At 43.5% G+C, this 15,429-nt stretch overlaps 1 protein-coding gene across 1 annotated transcript in view; it reads right to left on the bottom strand.

Annotated features, from left to right (window-relative positions):
* Window positions 1-15,007, bottom strand: part of LOC147881867 (putative E3 ubiquitin-protein ligase ARI7) — a 33,231-nt gene extending 18,224 nt beyond the window's left edge. The window contains exons 1-5 of the mRNA XM_087401297.1: window positions 14,020-15,007; window positions 12,900-13,024; window positions 7,507-7,615; window positions 7,212-7,302; window positions 6,769-6,941 (exon numbers count right to left, since the gene is read on the bottom strand). Coding sequence (XP_087257423.1) covers window positions 6,769-6,941; window positions 7,212-7,302; window positions 7,507-7,615; window positions 12,900-13,024; window positions 14,020-14,217 — 696 coding nt within the window. The 5' untranslated portion in view covers window positions 14,218-15,007. The remainder of the gene's footprint in view (window positions 1-6,768; window positions 6,942-7,211; window positions 7,303-7,506; window positions 7,616-12,899; window positions 13,025-14,019) is intronic.
* Between the last annotated feature and the right edge of the window lie 422 nt (window positions 15,008-15,429).

Genomic DNA, 15,429 nt, shown 5'->3' with positions numbered 1-15,429 from the left:
CCAGCAATCTGCCGGAGAGCATTGTAAACGGCAGGAGTGCAGCACTGTACCTAGGTATAGCAACGGAAGTTTTGTATATCATGGGAGCGTTCTCGTTGCAGGAGTGCTCATCCTGAGCATCTACTGAAGCCTATCACAGAGGCACATGGCCGAAGAGAGTTTCCTTCAAAGGGTACAGCAATACAGAGCCTTGTTTTCATACCTTACCTCAGAAATTGTTTCTAGAGGTGTTGGTACCTATGTTGGCGAGTTTTTGTACTTGACATTTACCAATATATCTATTCTGTTTTGGCTGTACATATAAGTTCTCTTTCAGCTCTGAGTTGCCCTCTTCACATCTGAGTAAGTATATGTATTTGACTTGTGTTCATTTAGTATAAAGTGATCTCCGGGTGAATCTTCTGCTGCATAAAAGTGTTGGCCTCAAGCAAGCAACCTCCATCTGCTTTTATAATATAAAAGTGTATACGATGAAAGAATCTCATCTGGAGAACCTAGAAGGAAATGCCTAATCCAACTTCAAGCGTTATGTGTCCACAAGAGAGAACTCACAAGCAGCAAATCTGGAGTAACAGACAACAATAGAACAGTCCAAAATACCTCAAAGCATGTTGCGTAAAGACTAAGCCAGCCATTTTTTACAGATAGCTCCCACAGAGACCCAAAATCCCGCTGCAGTGTGCTGCCTGGATGCTCTATCGCAAGCACATGTACTGCTCCTAGTGCTACCCTTGCACTTCTTAGGTTGCGTGCTCAGCAGTGAGCATCAGTGGCCCTCTGCAGTGCAAGTTCCTCACATTGCACCCTCCTGCTCAAGTGGCCTCTCCTACTGGCTGTAGGTATGCACCAGATGATGCTGCACAAACGGTAGGGGCTGCTCCTAGACTGAATTGCTGAACTGCGCCTGGATGGGGCCTTTTAAAGGGCTGGGTAGCCCTATAACTGTCCGACCCCATGAGCTAACCAGCCGATGCGGTCAAGTCTGACCCAATTGCCACAAACTGAGCCGACCCAGTGTGTGCTGTTGTTGCCCAACAATGCCACTTGACCTCTTGCCAGTGATGTCACCACAATGTAAATATCCTAAGTCAAAGTACAGTTGACCATTCATCTGATCATAATTAAAGAGTTTTCCTATGTGTTAATTATGGTCAAAAAGTTATTTTAATGGTCAAAGAATTGACTACGGTCAAAGATACTTGACTCTGTTCAAGTAAGCCTAACTTCGGTCCAAGAGACTTGATTTAATACCAAGGGGGTTAACTACGATTAACCAGAGAACCACATAGCTGACTACGGTCAAAGAGTGTTGACGTCGGTCAACGGGGCTTGGCATGTGCCAAGAGCCGACCCTTGATCAAAGCCCCTTAATTATGATCAAGAGCGTTGACTTCGGTCAACCAGAGAATAAATATATATTTTTATATTTGTTATGTGTGCACATGTGTTCACTGGGGATGCCCACCGTGACTAGAATTAGTCCATTGTGTGTTATTTGCATGCAAAGCACTAACAATTAATGGGTGCCATGGTGGTGCGCTTTAATTAATTGTTGCAGGTACTAGGAAGGGTTATTTTCCTAAGCGCTACGGAGCCTAACAAGCATCTAGGAGGCTATTCGCGTGACCAAGTGCTTCGAAGACTCCATAGTTGCCCTTAATAGCATGTAATTAGGAAAGTTATGTAGAATTTGACAAGTGGCTTGTTGCCAAGAAAGAGCCCCTAAGAGGTCATGTAATTTCATTCACGTTTTGGATTTTATATAGGCAGCTTCACACTGGACTCTTGTACTCAGTTTTCTCTCAAGTAATAAAGTACCTTCGGGGGGGGTCCAGCCTGACATGTTGTCCTGGGCCCTAGTTGTTTGCACAGTGAGGGAATGAGAGAGAGCATGAGAGAGCATAGTGAGCGCAGGATTTTGACGTTGGCGTGTGAAAAAGGTTACATTGGTATCAGAGCCAGGTTTTGATCCTGGGATGTGGGTTATGGACCCACCACGCTTCCGCTGCACCTCTCTGATACCAAATGTAACCTTCTTCACACGCCGACGTCAAAATCCTGCGCTCACTATGCTCTCTCATACTCTCTCTCATTCCCTCACTCTACAAACAGCTAGGGCCCAAGACAACATATCGGGCTGGACCCCCCCGAAGGTACTCTATTACTTGAGAGAAAACTGAGTACAAGAGTTCAGCCTGAAGCTACCTATATAAAATCCAAAACGTGAATGAAATTACATGGCCTCTTACGCTCTCTTTCTTGGCAATGAGCCACTTGTCAAATTCTATATTACTTTCCTAATTACATGCCACTAAGGACAACTCTGGAGTCTTCGAAGCACTTGGTCACGCGAACAGCCTCCCAGATGCTTGTTAGGCTCCATAGCGCTTAGGAAAATAACCCTTCCTCGTACCTGCAAGAATTAATTAAAGCGCACCACCATGGCACCCATTAATTGTTAGCGCTTTGCATGCAAATAACACACTATGGACTAATTCTAGTCACAGTGGGCGTCCCCACTGAACACATGTGCACACATAACAAATATAAGAATATATATTTATTCTCTGGTTGACCAAAGTCAACGCTCTTGATCATAATTAAGGGGCTTTGACCAAGGGTCGAGGCACCTTAATTATAGTCAAGTCTCTCTAATTGAAGTTGGGACAACTCTCCAACCGAAGTTGACACATCTTGGTTAACCGTAGTTAACTCTCTTGGCACATGCCAAGTCCCGTTGACCGAAGTCAACACTCTCTGACCATAGTCAACTATGTGGTTCTCCCCAACCGAAGTCAAGCTTACTTGACGAGAGTCAAGTATCTTTGACCGTAGTCAATTCTTTGACAATAAAAAAATATTTGACCATAATTAACACATATGAAAACTCTTTAATTATGATAAGATAAATGGTTGATTGTACTTTGACTTAGGATATTTACATTGTGGTGAAATCCCCTCGACTTCTATTCAATTGACCTCAACTGAAATGTAAACCTCCAAAAGCCATGCGTGGATGATCGGACAACATGTCTTCATCCATCCACTTGGCATCCAATGCCGTATAATTCTTGAATTTTACAAGATACCTGAAAAACTCCTTGCCCTGAGGGCCTTTGCGTACAGTATGGTACACAATCTGCTCTGGCTCCAGCTCATCCACTTCTGGTGGATCCTCTGATACTGGCTCTGTAGGCTCTGGCCCCTGGAATTTCTTTAGAAGACTCACATGGAATGCATTGTGAATCCTCCAATGCTCTGGCAATGCCAACCTGTATGCAATCTCATTTATTCTTTATGTAACCCTGAAAGGGCATAATATCTGGAAGAAATCCATTACTTGGGGCATATAATATCCAAAGATGAAATACGGATGGATGCGGCAAAGATCCATGCCATTCACGAATCCACCAATCACTATTCCTTGAAAGATGGGTATTTAATGAAAGATGACTGCCTATGCATCACCCAAGAGATGAGGAAAAAGATTTTTGAGAAATGCCATGCACCTCCCTATGCTGGACATAGAGGAATTACAGCAACAACTCAAGCACTAGAGATGTATTTCTTTTGGCCAGGGATGCGGAAAGATATACATCAGTTTGTTACTGAATGCCTTACGTGTCAGAAAGTTAAGTATGATTTCGAAAGGCACCTGGCCTACTTATGCCTCTTCCTGTGCCTTAGGCACCGTGGGAAAGTATTGCAATGGACTTTATTTTTTATTTACCAAGATCAAAGTCAAGGAATGATGGGATTTGGACTGTCATTGATAGATTCAACAAGCAAGCTCATTTCATTCCAATTCGTAAAACCATAAAGGCAAATCATATGGCTAAGCTTTTCATGGCACAGATCTTTAAGTACCATGGTATGCCTAAGTCCATTGTCAGTGATCGAGATCCCAGAATGACCAGTCTTTATTTGATAATATGGGGATGAATCTGAATTTTTCTTCTTCTTTCCATCCCCAGACAAAAGGTCAAAGTGAAGTAGCAAATTCTACAGCATTGGATATGCTGAAATGCTACGTGGGTGACCAAGGTTCAGACTAGGAAAAGTACCTACCATTGGTAGAGTTTGCTTACAATAATACAGTATACAGCTCTACAAGGAAAGCCCCCTTTGAGGTCATTTATGGGAAGGTGACTTTGCCACCTATCCTGAGGACCAAGGATAAAATATTTGCAGCTAATCACTTTGTGAAAGACCTCCAGACAGCTTATATCCAAGTCTGGACAGCAATTGAAAGGTCTCAAGAGAAGCATAAAAGAGCTGCAGATAAGCATAGAAGACAGTTAAATCTCAAGGAAGGGGATTGGGTACTTTTTAAAGTTCGAGAAAGCTAGGCTCCGCAAATTTAAAGGCAAACAAAAAGTATATGCAAAGTTATCTTCCAGATATTATGGCCCTTTCAGGGTTACAGAAAGAATAAATGAGGTTGCACACAGGTTGGCATTGCCAGAGCATTGGAGGATTCACAATGCATTCCATGTGAGTCTTCTAAAGAAATTCCAAGGGCCAGAGCCTACAGAGCCAGTATTAGAGGATCCACCAGAAGTGGATGAGCTGAAGCCAGAGCAAGTTGTGTACCATACTGTACGCAAAGGCCCTCAGGGCAAGGAGTTTTACAGGTATCTTGTAAAATTCAAGAATTATACGGCATTGGATGCCAAGTGGATGGATGAAGACATGTTGTCCGATCATCCACGCGTGGTTTTTGGATGTTTACAAGGAAGCTTTTCAGTTGAGGTCAACTGAATAGAAGCCGAGGGGATGTCACCACAATGTAAATATCCTAAGTCAAAGTACAATCAACCATTTATCTTATCATAATTAAAGAGTTTTCATATGTGTTAATTATGGCCAAAGAGTTCTTTTAATGGTCAAAGATTTGACTATGGTCAAAGATACTTAAGTAAGCCTGACTTCGATCGAGGAGACTTGGTTTATTACCAAGAGGGTTAACTACGGTTAACCAGAGAACCACATAGCTGACTACGATCACTTCGGTCAACGGGCCAAGAGAGTTAACTACGGTTAACCAAGATGTGCCAACTTCGGTTGGAGATCAGGGGTTTCAGGAGTGCTTGGGATGTGTCACTTATGCTCCCATGTATGATTGTAGCATGAAACCTAAGAATAGGAACCTTCTAAGGATGAATACTACTATGCATATCTAAAGAGTGCAATGGAATTGTGGTCCAAGTTGAGCAATGAGGAGGGAAAACCCTTCAATCACCCCAACGCAAGTTCCACACTTAGCCATTGTGAATTCAACTAGCTATCATGTATTTTCTAACATGCGTTGTCAATAAAGTAAAGTGAACATACGCGCTAAAATTTGATTGCGTATATATAGATTGATGAGATGCAAAACAATGTTGGGAGAATTTTGAGGAGGCCAACTAGGAGGAGTTGGATGATGCATGCAATGTCCAATTCCAAGTTGTTAAGAGTATAGATAGATAGATATATAGTGGCTAAGTCCCCTTAAGGGATTTTTTAGATAGATATATAGTGGCTAAATCCCCTTATGGGATTTTCTAGATAGATATATAGTGGCCTATAGCCCATTGTGGAATCTTGTATGTACAATAATTTTTTGTCAACAGAAAGGGGTTCTCTTACCATACGAGCATTTCAGATTACATGTTGGATTGGCAAATGAATTTTCAATTGGCTTCAAAGGTGGAGTGACACCTTTTCAACATATGAATGATATTCAGATCACTTTGAAATCAAGCTTGGCTAGAGTTGCTTTCAGAACCACTTGGCTGGCTCCCCACGCTTCTGAAAATGAGAACAAATACGAGGAGCAGGGAAAGTATTTGCATCAATTGGCCCAAAACCAGATGTGACATATTGCAATATCAGCAAGCCACAACATGGACTAAAAATTCACACGGTGAAATTCGCATGTCCACTAATATGCAGGAACATATATCTAGTTGAATCCAAGAACATGTCCATTCGTAGTTTCTGGGACTACATGGTTCGGCTCTGACACCGCTCCAATCGAGTTGTTTGGTGCCACCCGTTACCAATGGGATCAGGGAACTCAGTGTGCAGTTTCAATCTCATGACAGTCACAAGGTTGAAAACCATCAACTCCATCACGCATAGCTAGGACTAGCTACTATGACCTCCCCACCAACGTCTTGAGTACCGAACCATGGGTGTAGACCATAGCATGAACATATGCTCACACACCCAAACATACATGAGCATCCATTTATACAAAGATCTTTGTAGTAAGTTTCAGTCAGCACTCCGGAAAAGGATGGGCAGGATGAGTATAACCAGCTCACACCATTTGACATGGAAAGTAACAAACCAAAGCAAGATTGTAAGCCTGCTGATAAGCCCCTAGATCCCCCAAAAAAAAGAAAACATTTAGTTTTTTACTCCAGGACAGTCAAAAGACAAAGGTTTCAAAACACGCAAACCCCAACTGCACCAGTATTCTATGATTTACAACTCAAGCCGCTATCTCTATCAATGGATAGCCACTTGCACGTGTATAAAATATACATTATACAACCCATGCATTGAACAAAAATGAGGTTCAGGGACAACTCTTCACCATTGAGGTCATCAGAATCAGAATCATAAACAGAAAGGTGGCTAGCCCACATGGTGAATCTAAAAGCCAAACACTATGATGCTAGATCGTTCAATCCACTTGGAATTGTTTACGAGCTTAGCAAAAGCTGTTGCTGCTTCATATATTAATACGATTAGTTTTTGTGGAGATTGTAAACAAACCTTTCTGTTATCCTCCACATAAGACCTCAACACGTAACGAGTGTATTTCATTCTGTCCTCATCTGATACCAAAGAAAGAACCATATCCTCACCCACAGACGCACAACATGAAGGATCAGGACAACGTAACGTTAGACAGCCAGGTCCATCATTGATGGATGTATGGATGTAGCCTGCACATGCCCCCCCAAAAAACAAAAGAAATGTCACTGCACTATAATTGAGGTCCATGTTCCTTTTAATAAGCCCTTTACTTCTAATGCAGTAAGATGATCTAACCAATTTTCCCAAATACAGTGAACACGTTTGCTCTTACTATCCAGAGGTCCAGACCTCTACAGACCCTGTCTTAGCAAAATAGTAACATCTTCTACTGTTTTCATACATTCATCTTTGTATTTGTTTGTACAAAGGGTCTGTTTCTAGGTTTTCACAGAGCATACCTGTCCAGCACAAACTACAGAAGTAGTGTCTACAGACTGCAGCTTTCATACAATCAGGAGGATGTGACTCAAAGCAAATTCCACAGGCAAGCTGCAAGTTTTCCAACAAAAATGCGTTAAAAATGTAAATCATGTCAGAAGGTGATGTTAAAATGCGTGCTTAGCCAAGAATCACAAACTGCTGCAGTCTCACTGGAGGCAATCTTAGAGTCCATGAAAAACTCCCCAACTGCTTGTTTGACAAGCCTCTTAAAACCAAAAGCACAGCTACTAAAATATCACATTTAGCACTCACATCTCTTGTATTACAACTTTGCCCAGATAAAGAATTGCAAAGCAGCCCAACATTCTTTCGCACCCCTTCCTCATCTGCAAACCATTCATCGTTCACTTTGCTGACACTCCTGTTTAGTTAGGCATAATCCAGAGAGAATTCCACAAGTTAGCCATTCTCCATCACCAATTTTCTTTAAAAATCAAAAGATAGAGAAAAAGAACATAGACTTGAAGGTCAAACTCATTAATTATACTTAAGCCAGCATCAACCAGTTACCAAATGTTGCGGGAACTAAGAAGCCCACAACATAAGCCCAAAACTCTACATAGCACAGTAATTGTTTATGCCCATAAATCTAGGTATGCCGTAGTTTTCTTTTAATTCCACTACTATTAATAATGCTCTGAGCAAAATCCATACATGATGGTTTTATTTCACCTGCAAGGATATGCACACACATAAGCACATAACACAATCACATGTACTACAAGACAGTATCATCCAATCTTCTATTGTAAGCATTGACCCAACAATCCCCCCCATGATGCAAAAAGACCTTGAGAGTTTTGATGAAAGAGGTTCAAAAACATGACTTTCAGAGTTTTGAAATTAGGTCTCTTCAATATTTTAATGAAAGAAGTTCCAAAGCCTTGCAGTACATGACAGTATCATCCAATTTATTGTGGCTGCTATCCCTACAATCCCTCCATGATGCAAAATGGTGGTGAATCTGACTTAATGATTAGAGGCTGTATCTGCATCATTACTCAAAATACCACAGAGACGTTGAGAGTTTTGATGAAAAAGGTTCCAAAGACATGACTTTGACAGTTGTGAAATCAGGTCGCTTCAGCTCCAACACCTTGATTCAAAGAAGACAGCAGCCAAGGCAAGCACACAACTGTTTTCTGCCCACACTAGACCTTGTCCTTCCCAGTACACGAGGTTTGATACAAAAAGATCATGTTGGGTATGTCACAACCTTCACAGTTGCTCCTTTGGCGGTCACTAATGTTACGCTCGGAGCTCCTTGGCACTGTCATCGCAAAGCTTCCACAAATTGGCAAACCCAAACTATTTCAATATATGACGCAGATGAGAGCTTGGATGAGTCGGAATGACACAAAAAGACCAACCAACCCCTGGTAGCAATCAAAGTATCCAACCTAGTCACCAGAAAGTTTGCAAGAAATGCATGCTACGAATATCCTTTGTTTTTTCTGGAGCATAAAGGAAGTTGTTAAATATCTTACTTCATCGATTCAATATGGTTTGTAAGTGACTCCACTGGTTGCATGGTTTAATCTTGGCTTAAGCTGATTCCAAACCGAGGTCATTGTTTTGATGTTTTGCGGAATATGAACTCCTCCTAGTGAAGGGATTTTATCTGTGTCTAAGAATCTTGCAAAGAAGATAGTGTGGCCTCTTGCTCAGCTGTTGAATCAGTGAACACTTGCTGGGTTGCATCTGAATCTTGCGAATGGTTGATGGTAAGAGCTTTGGTGACTGCCTTTATGATAGTGGCCACAATCTATTGAGTATATTTTGGCTTGCACTCATGCTGAGCTTCTGATGCATGGGTATTACGATTGGGCATCTCAGGTGTAAGTGAAATCGGTGGGTTAAAACTCAGGTTGCATACAGGTGCTTCCTGTATCGTGATGGGGAATAGGCTCCACTTCCATATGTACACCTCTATTCCTGAGAGCATCGGAGCATGAAATTGTATACTGTTTAGACATGCCCTTGGGTAGGTATGCACCAGGTCAAGCCAAGGAGCCAAGGGCATGACAGTGGACAGCATGAGTGGTTGGAAACCTGGCAATACCTATCTGTAAACCCCCAAATGAGTGCATCTTCAAGACAGTAGCATGGGATAGTGACAAGGTTACAAGCCAGATAGGACCCATTTGGTCGTTCTAACCAGAAGCTACCAGGTCGACCATCTCGTGAGTAGTCTGTCACAGGCCAGATCTGATCAGTTTTATGGGGGGGATAAACAGCCCTCCCCTGGCTATACAAACAGCCACTTTGGCCCCTTCTCTCAAAACACGCCATAGTTACCAGGGAAGGGGAACGTTCCAATGATGTCGGATGCCAAAATGGGAACATATCGGGAAGAAAGAACGTAAGAACTAGAACCTTGCCATCATCAAATAAGTATACCAAACTATGAAAAGCAAACCAATGTTAGCAGCTCTACACTTTCCATTTCAGCTTTTTTTTAAAAAATTAAAACAAAATTTTTAGAAAACCAAAATGCACATTGTACATGGTTGCAATGTGCATAATACCATAGAAGAGCACAATACTATAGATTAGAGAGCATATGATATGCAAAACACAAGAAAAGGAGGCCATGCCTTGGGCCTGAAGGCCTAAAGGTGGCATAGTAATAGATCCTGCTGAGCCTCATCATCCTAGTCTTGGGCCCCCATCATCATCCTCATGCTTAGCCTGCGCAGGAGCATCCTCTACTACATCATCGTCTAATTCCAAATCAGGTCAAAAGGAGTGCACTCTGCCCTAAACTTGTTAAGCAAATGCAAATTCCCATGAACAAATATAAGCTCATTTGCCTTCTGAACCCCAAGCATGTTCCTCTTTTGGGATGCAATGTTTCCAAAATTGCTCCACAAGCGCTCAACAAGTGAAGAGGTAGCACCCTGGCTGAGTATGCAAATGGCCAAACACTGCAACAATGCAGCCCCCATAGACCTCCCACCAACAAACAGAAGAAATCTTGAACCTGCCATTCCGAGCATCCTCCAAACCAAACAGCCCCTTTCCTTGCCTATAATAGACAGCTACTCGCACACTGTCCACCCATCATCTCCACTTGAGACTAGTCATCTAAATACTGTCTCCCATCCTTGTACCACCTACGTATTTGTTTCTTGCCCTTTCCCTTGAAATTATGGGTCCAAAACAAAGGCTGTAGCATCCAATGGTGAATGATAAATTTGTCCACCCAGAGGTTGCAAGTGGCCTCAACTCCTCCTTCCTTCAAGCATACAAAGTATTGAGACTTTGAATTGTCTCAATCAACCTATCCATCCCTTTATAATACCCTCCCCATGCAAGGATTACCCCATCAAGAAGCCTCAACATCAAAAGAATAGGCTTTGTAATCTGAAGCAAGAGCCCAAAAGATCTCGTCCAAGGCAATGGACTTACATCTCAAAGCCGCTGCAGAGTTACGCTCACACCTTGCATCCTACAACAAAAGAAAAAAGCTTGAAATTTCAGCTTTAAAAGCCCCTTCAACGTGATGAAATTATAAGCGAAGCATGTGTCAGAATACTTCTAGAGATTCTTGTTTGGCGATATCTTCCCAATAAAAAAGCCCTCGCTCAATTTGTGCCTCCATTTTTTGGTACTTCACAAAAGCAACACCACCACTTGTGTGCTCCTTTCACATTGTCCTATGACAGGATCCACTTCGTTGCACCAAGGAGATTTGTTGTCTGCCTCAAAGCCATGTGGAGGAGCCACTGAGAGAAGGGGGGGCTGATGGTGGAGAGGACTACGAGAACTTTGAAGGGGGGACTGAGAGTGGAGAGAAATTAGAAGAGGGCTGAAGAGAGAAGGGAAAGAGAGTGGAGAGAGGGGGGGCTTTGAGAGAAGGGGCTGAGAGGCTTAGAAGAGGGCTGAATAGGTAGGTACTAGAAGAGGGCTGAGCGGAGTGTAGGAGCTTGCAAGGGTGTGGTAGAAGCCAAGCGCACAGAAAAATGCAGTCTCCAGAAGCGGAAAAAAAAATTTCACTGCGGTTATACCAGGCCTGTGCCATGGTCCAGTACCCGGAACGCCAATTCTAGTTCCGATATGCGTCCTACATTCTGGGGCTATTACAGGTGCCCCCGTGCACCTGCCTTCATGGAACAGCATTCCAGACGTTCACAGCGTTCCCCCCTGGTAACTGTGAACCAGCAAGGGTTCATAAGCACGTAGGAAGAGGAGTAAAGAATCAGCAGTTCCTTCACTTATTCTAGCACTTGGCTTAGTTCATAAGTCCAGGCACTTGGCTGCTTTAGTTTGTGACTGAGTTTCGTACATGCTTGCGCTAGTTTGATTGAGAGAGTTGAGAATCCTTCACATCCAAACTCTGTTGCAAGTGAAACCAGCCTCCAGGTGAATTACAGAAAGACTAAATGCCCTTGCACCAGTCCAAACACAACCCAACTAAATCTCAACATTGACAGCCACAAGCAACCTGCTACTCAGCCCATTCCTGGCCCAAAAAGGCATAATCCATGGTCAATGGTTCCAAAAATCCCATCAAGGCAGAATCACCCTCCTCCCGGCTGTCCAAGGATCAATCCCTCGGACACACAAGATTTGCACACAGCCCAGAGCTGTTACGAGCAGCCTATCTCAACCACACAGCTCTCACAGGCTATCACTAGTACCAAACCTTTGTTGCCCTCGTGGGGATACTCTAGCTGACGCGACTCTCCATGCAAACTGTCTGATAGAGAATTCTGGAAGCAACTCTGCTGCCCGGAGCTGGCACACAAAACCAAACCCAACAACTAGCCTTGGACGAAGACGAATCAATCAGGAGGCTCTTGGCAGGCATGCGAATCAATTGGACTGCTAGTTCAAACCATTCGAAACCATCACACCAGCTCCTATGGCATTCCTACCAGCTTCGTTAGTGCTCCCAATATTCAAAGCAGGCCAGACCATCGTTAAGCATGTGCCTTCACAGAATCGCAAATATCCACGCCCTCCCCGTACACATGACATACACGCATACAAAGACTTTCTACTGATTTCCTCTTGAATATCTAGACATGAAGAGCAAACTCATGATGATAAAGACAACAACTTAGTTGTATCCTGATGGGAAATGACAAGTATAATGTAATTGCTAGAGTAGGCTAAAAAACAAAACAATGGTGTCCTTTACTAGACATGAGTGCAAGGATTATGTCCTTAGATGGATGAATGGCATATTGACCTAAAAGGACATACACAAGGGTTTGAAATGATCCAATTGGTGACAAACTCAGTGAAACACAATACAAGAGAACGAATCAACAAATAAGCAAGAATGCCAAGTTTTGACAAGGGTGTTGCATATTGTCTAGCACATCAAATGCCCCAAAAAACGCCATCGAGAATAATACAATCGACTTGACTTTCAACCTGTTTTCATGCAGTTTATGCTACATTACCATTTAGTGTGCAGAGTTTTATGAGAAGTCAGCCCCATTTTAGTTTCAAGTTTTGATGCCTTTCTTGAAGTTATGGCATACACTAAGACATATAACACTGTCCCAACAATAAGCCAGCTCCCCTCATAACATAGAAGTAGACATAATAAAAGTTCTGTGGTGACTTCCAAAAAAACAGGAGGTGATGAACTGGAGTATTCTGAGCAACAAAAATATGGTAGAGAGGAGTACCATTTAAAATGCCGTAAAAGGATACCAGCTTGTGTCTTTGAAATATCCAACACAGTTGCAACGCTCGTCACAGCTTCCTCTTGTCGTTGTCGAATATCCTTTTCACTTAAAATTGTGTAAGTGGCCTGCATAGCAAGCAAACCAATGGAAAGCCACTGAAACTAAGCCATGATTTCAAGCTTTGAAAGTATACTGACTTATACGTCCACATCAACACAAAAGGCATATCCATCTATTCAAAGCCAGTTGTTCAAGATCCCATTTCTATAAGAATGACGTGGAATTAGTCGAAGGCAGAGCCATACTGCCTTCATTCAGTTGAACTTGCCATAATCGATGTTGCACAGTCAGGCAGGGCATACAGCAAATTAAAGTTCTCTTCTTAAAAGGCTGACTAATCAACAGTCAAACTCATCTAGAACGTATTTTATGAGTAAGGCTGACTAATCGACACTCCAATTCTCTGAAGCAACTCATCTAGAACGTATTTTATGAGTAAGGTTCCAGCTGCATTGAAGCTCAATACGAAATTTGTCTAAGGTTGGCATTCTTTATCAGGTGGTAGCTGTGCCTAAACAGTCTTTAGACAGTCCAGCTTCGACTACTCGGTCTTCCCAGAAAAAACCCTAAAGAAAGGGCATATGGCATCAAGAGAAAAAACAGGAACGGCCAGTTCTGACACAGAACTGAACAGGGCACGTCGATAATCAGCCAATGTCATAACGTGCTCTTCAAAAAGAACCTTGTCAATTCCAGTGATTGTAACTTCAGACCTTCCAGTGCTTGTAACTTCAGACATGGGCAACTGTGGTGCAGCAAACAGGCTGTGTTATTGATAGAGATGAGTGACAGTTGCAAGGCATGTTTGCTGAAAGTGTTCCGAATCACGACAGCTCTATAAACGACATTTTGAACTTGGTGAAACTAGGGTTAAGCTGTAAACATGATCTACAGAGAAAAGAAAGGGGTAGAACAACAGCAAAATCGTGCCGCAAGGGTTTGTCTCCAACGGCAGGTCCTGATAAGATTAAAGGACCCCTCAAGTACACTTGGAGACTATTACACGAGGCAGTACTACATAGCGATGGAGGATCCGGTTCAAGACAATGAAAAGCGATACCTGTGAATAACGGTATCCAGGCTGCGGATCATCCACGCCGTTGTCATCAAAACCATAGTCCGACTCTTCGCCCTCCTCGTCGTCGTCGTCGTCGGTGGGCATGAGATCGCTTCCGTATTCATCCTCGTCATTCCGCTCGTAGTAATCACCGTCCGATGTGCCTCCCAAGGCATCGTGCATATCATCTTCGGAATCCATGAAGTGGGCGAGTAAGATTTGAGGAAGAGCAGATCGCCCACCAAGGAAGCAGAGTTCCAAAGGTGCCGAATTGCGATTCTTCGGCAGAAACGAAGCTGAAGGGAGCCAAGAAGCGAGTCAGGGGGGAGCTAAGGGGGAGCTAAGGGGGGGAATGAGAGAAGACATGGGGAGGAAGAAGGGGATTTAAGGCATGGTAGAGGGGGGGGATGCTGCTGGATCGGAGGTGGGTGAGCAAAAAAAACACCGCGGGCAAAATGTATGAGCAGGAAAGCGACGGGGGGAAGAGAGGAGGAGTTTCTAGCGTAGAAGCAAGGGAATGCGCAGCGCTGGCTACCGTTCCAGGCCGAGAATGAGCACGCAAAGAATGCCCAGAATGCGTTCCTGCTGCCCCAGAACAAAGCAAGCGCAAACAGCTACCGCTTTGCTTTCTTTTGCTCCAATCCGGCCCAGAATATATAAAAGCCTCACAGTACTACTGCACACAGCAAAGCTGTGTACGCAGAGGATACGTACGCCTACGATTATTAAAAAAGCCCAGCCAATCGCCCTACCACCACCAATGGAGGTCCCGTTTGGATCCTCTCTCTCTCTCTCTCTCAGAATGCACCCACCCAACAACAACAACACACTGATTCAGGCCAAACCCACAAAAGCAAAATGGCAGTCCTCCCACAGAACCAGAGGCTCAGGCTCACAGAGGGAGACCGAAAGGCAGGGGAGAGAAGACAGAAAGGGAGGCGCAGAGCTTTAACAGAGAGACACCGACACAGAGAGAGAGAGAGAGAGAGAGAGAGAGAGAGAGAGAGGCAAGTGAAGAGACGCATGAAGATACCCAACCTAACCCCGGTCTCTTCTTCTGCCGCATTTGTTAGCATCCTCGTTCATCAACCCACGCTTATGGTATGGTACACACACATTATGGGGTAGGGGAAGAAGGGCCTTCCCACTTGGATTCCGATTGAGTCCGCCGACGACCGGGAGCCAAAACCCGACTGGATTTCGATTAAGAAGGCCGACATGTGGCCTTCCCTAGCCGTCAGGAAGGCGACAAATGTGACACATGGCGTTGGATTTTTCATAGGGACGCTGTATTTTGCAACGTAAGATTCTATCAAATGTGAGTGGGTGTTATTTTGTTTAAGGGATAGGCAATTAGCACCACTCGGCCCTTATCACGAGGAAACCGATAAAACCAGCGACTCATCGTCGTGA

This window comes from Dipteris shenzhenensis, chromosome 30 (genome assembly GCF_047967505.1).
Source record: "Dipteris shenzhenensis isolate YYH24624 ecotype China chromosome 30, Dip_SZ_1.0, whole genome shotgun sequence".
NCBI lineage: Eukaryota > Viridiplantae > Streptophyta > Polypodiopsida > Gleicheniales > Dipteridaceae > Dipteris > Dipteris shenzhenensis.
This window is presented reverse-complemented; position numbering and strand designations above follow the sequence as displayed.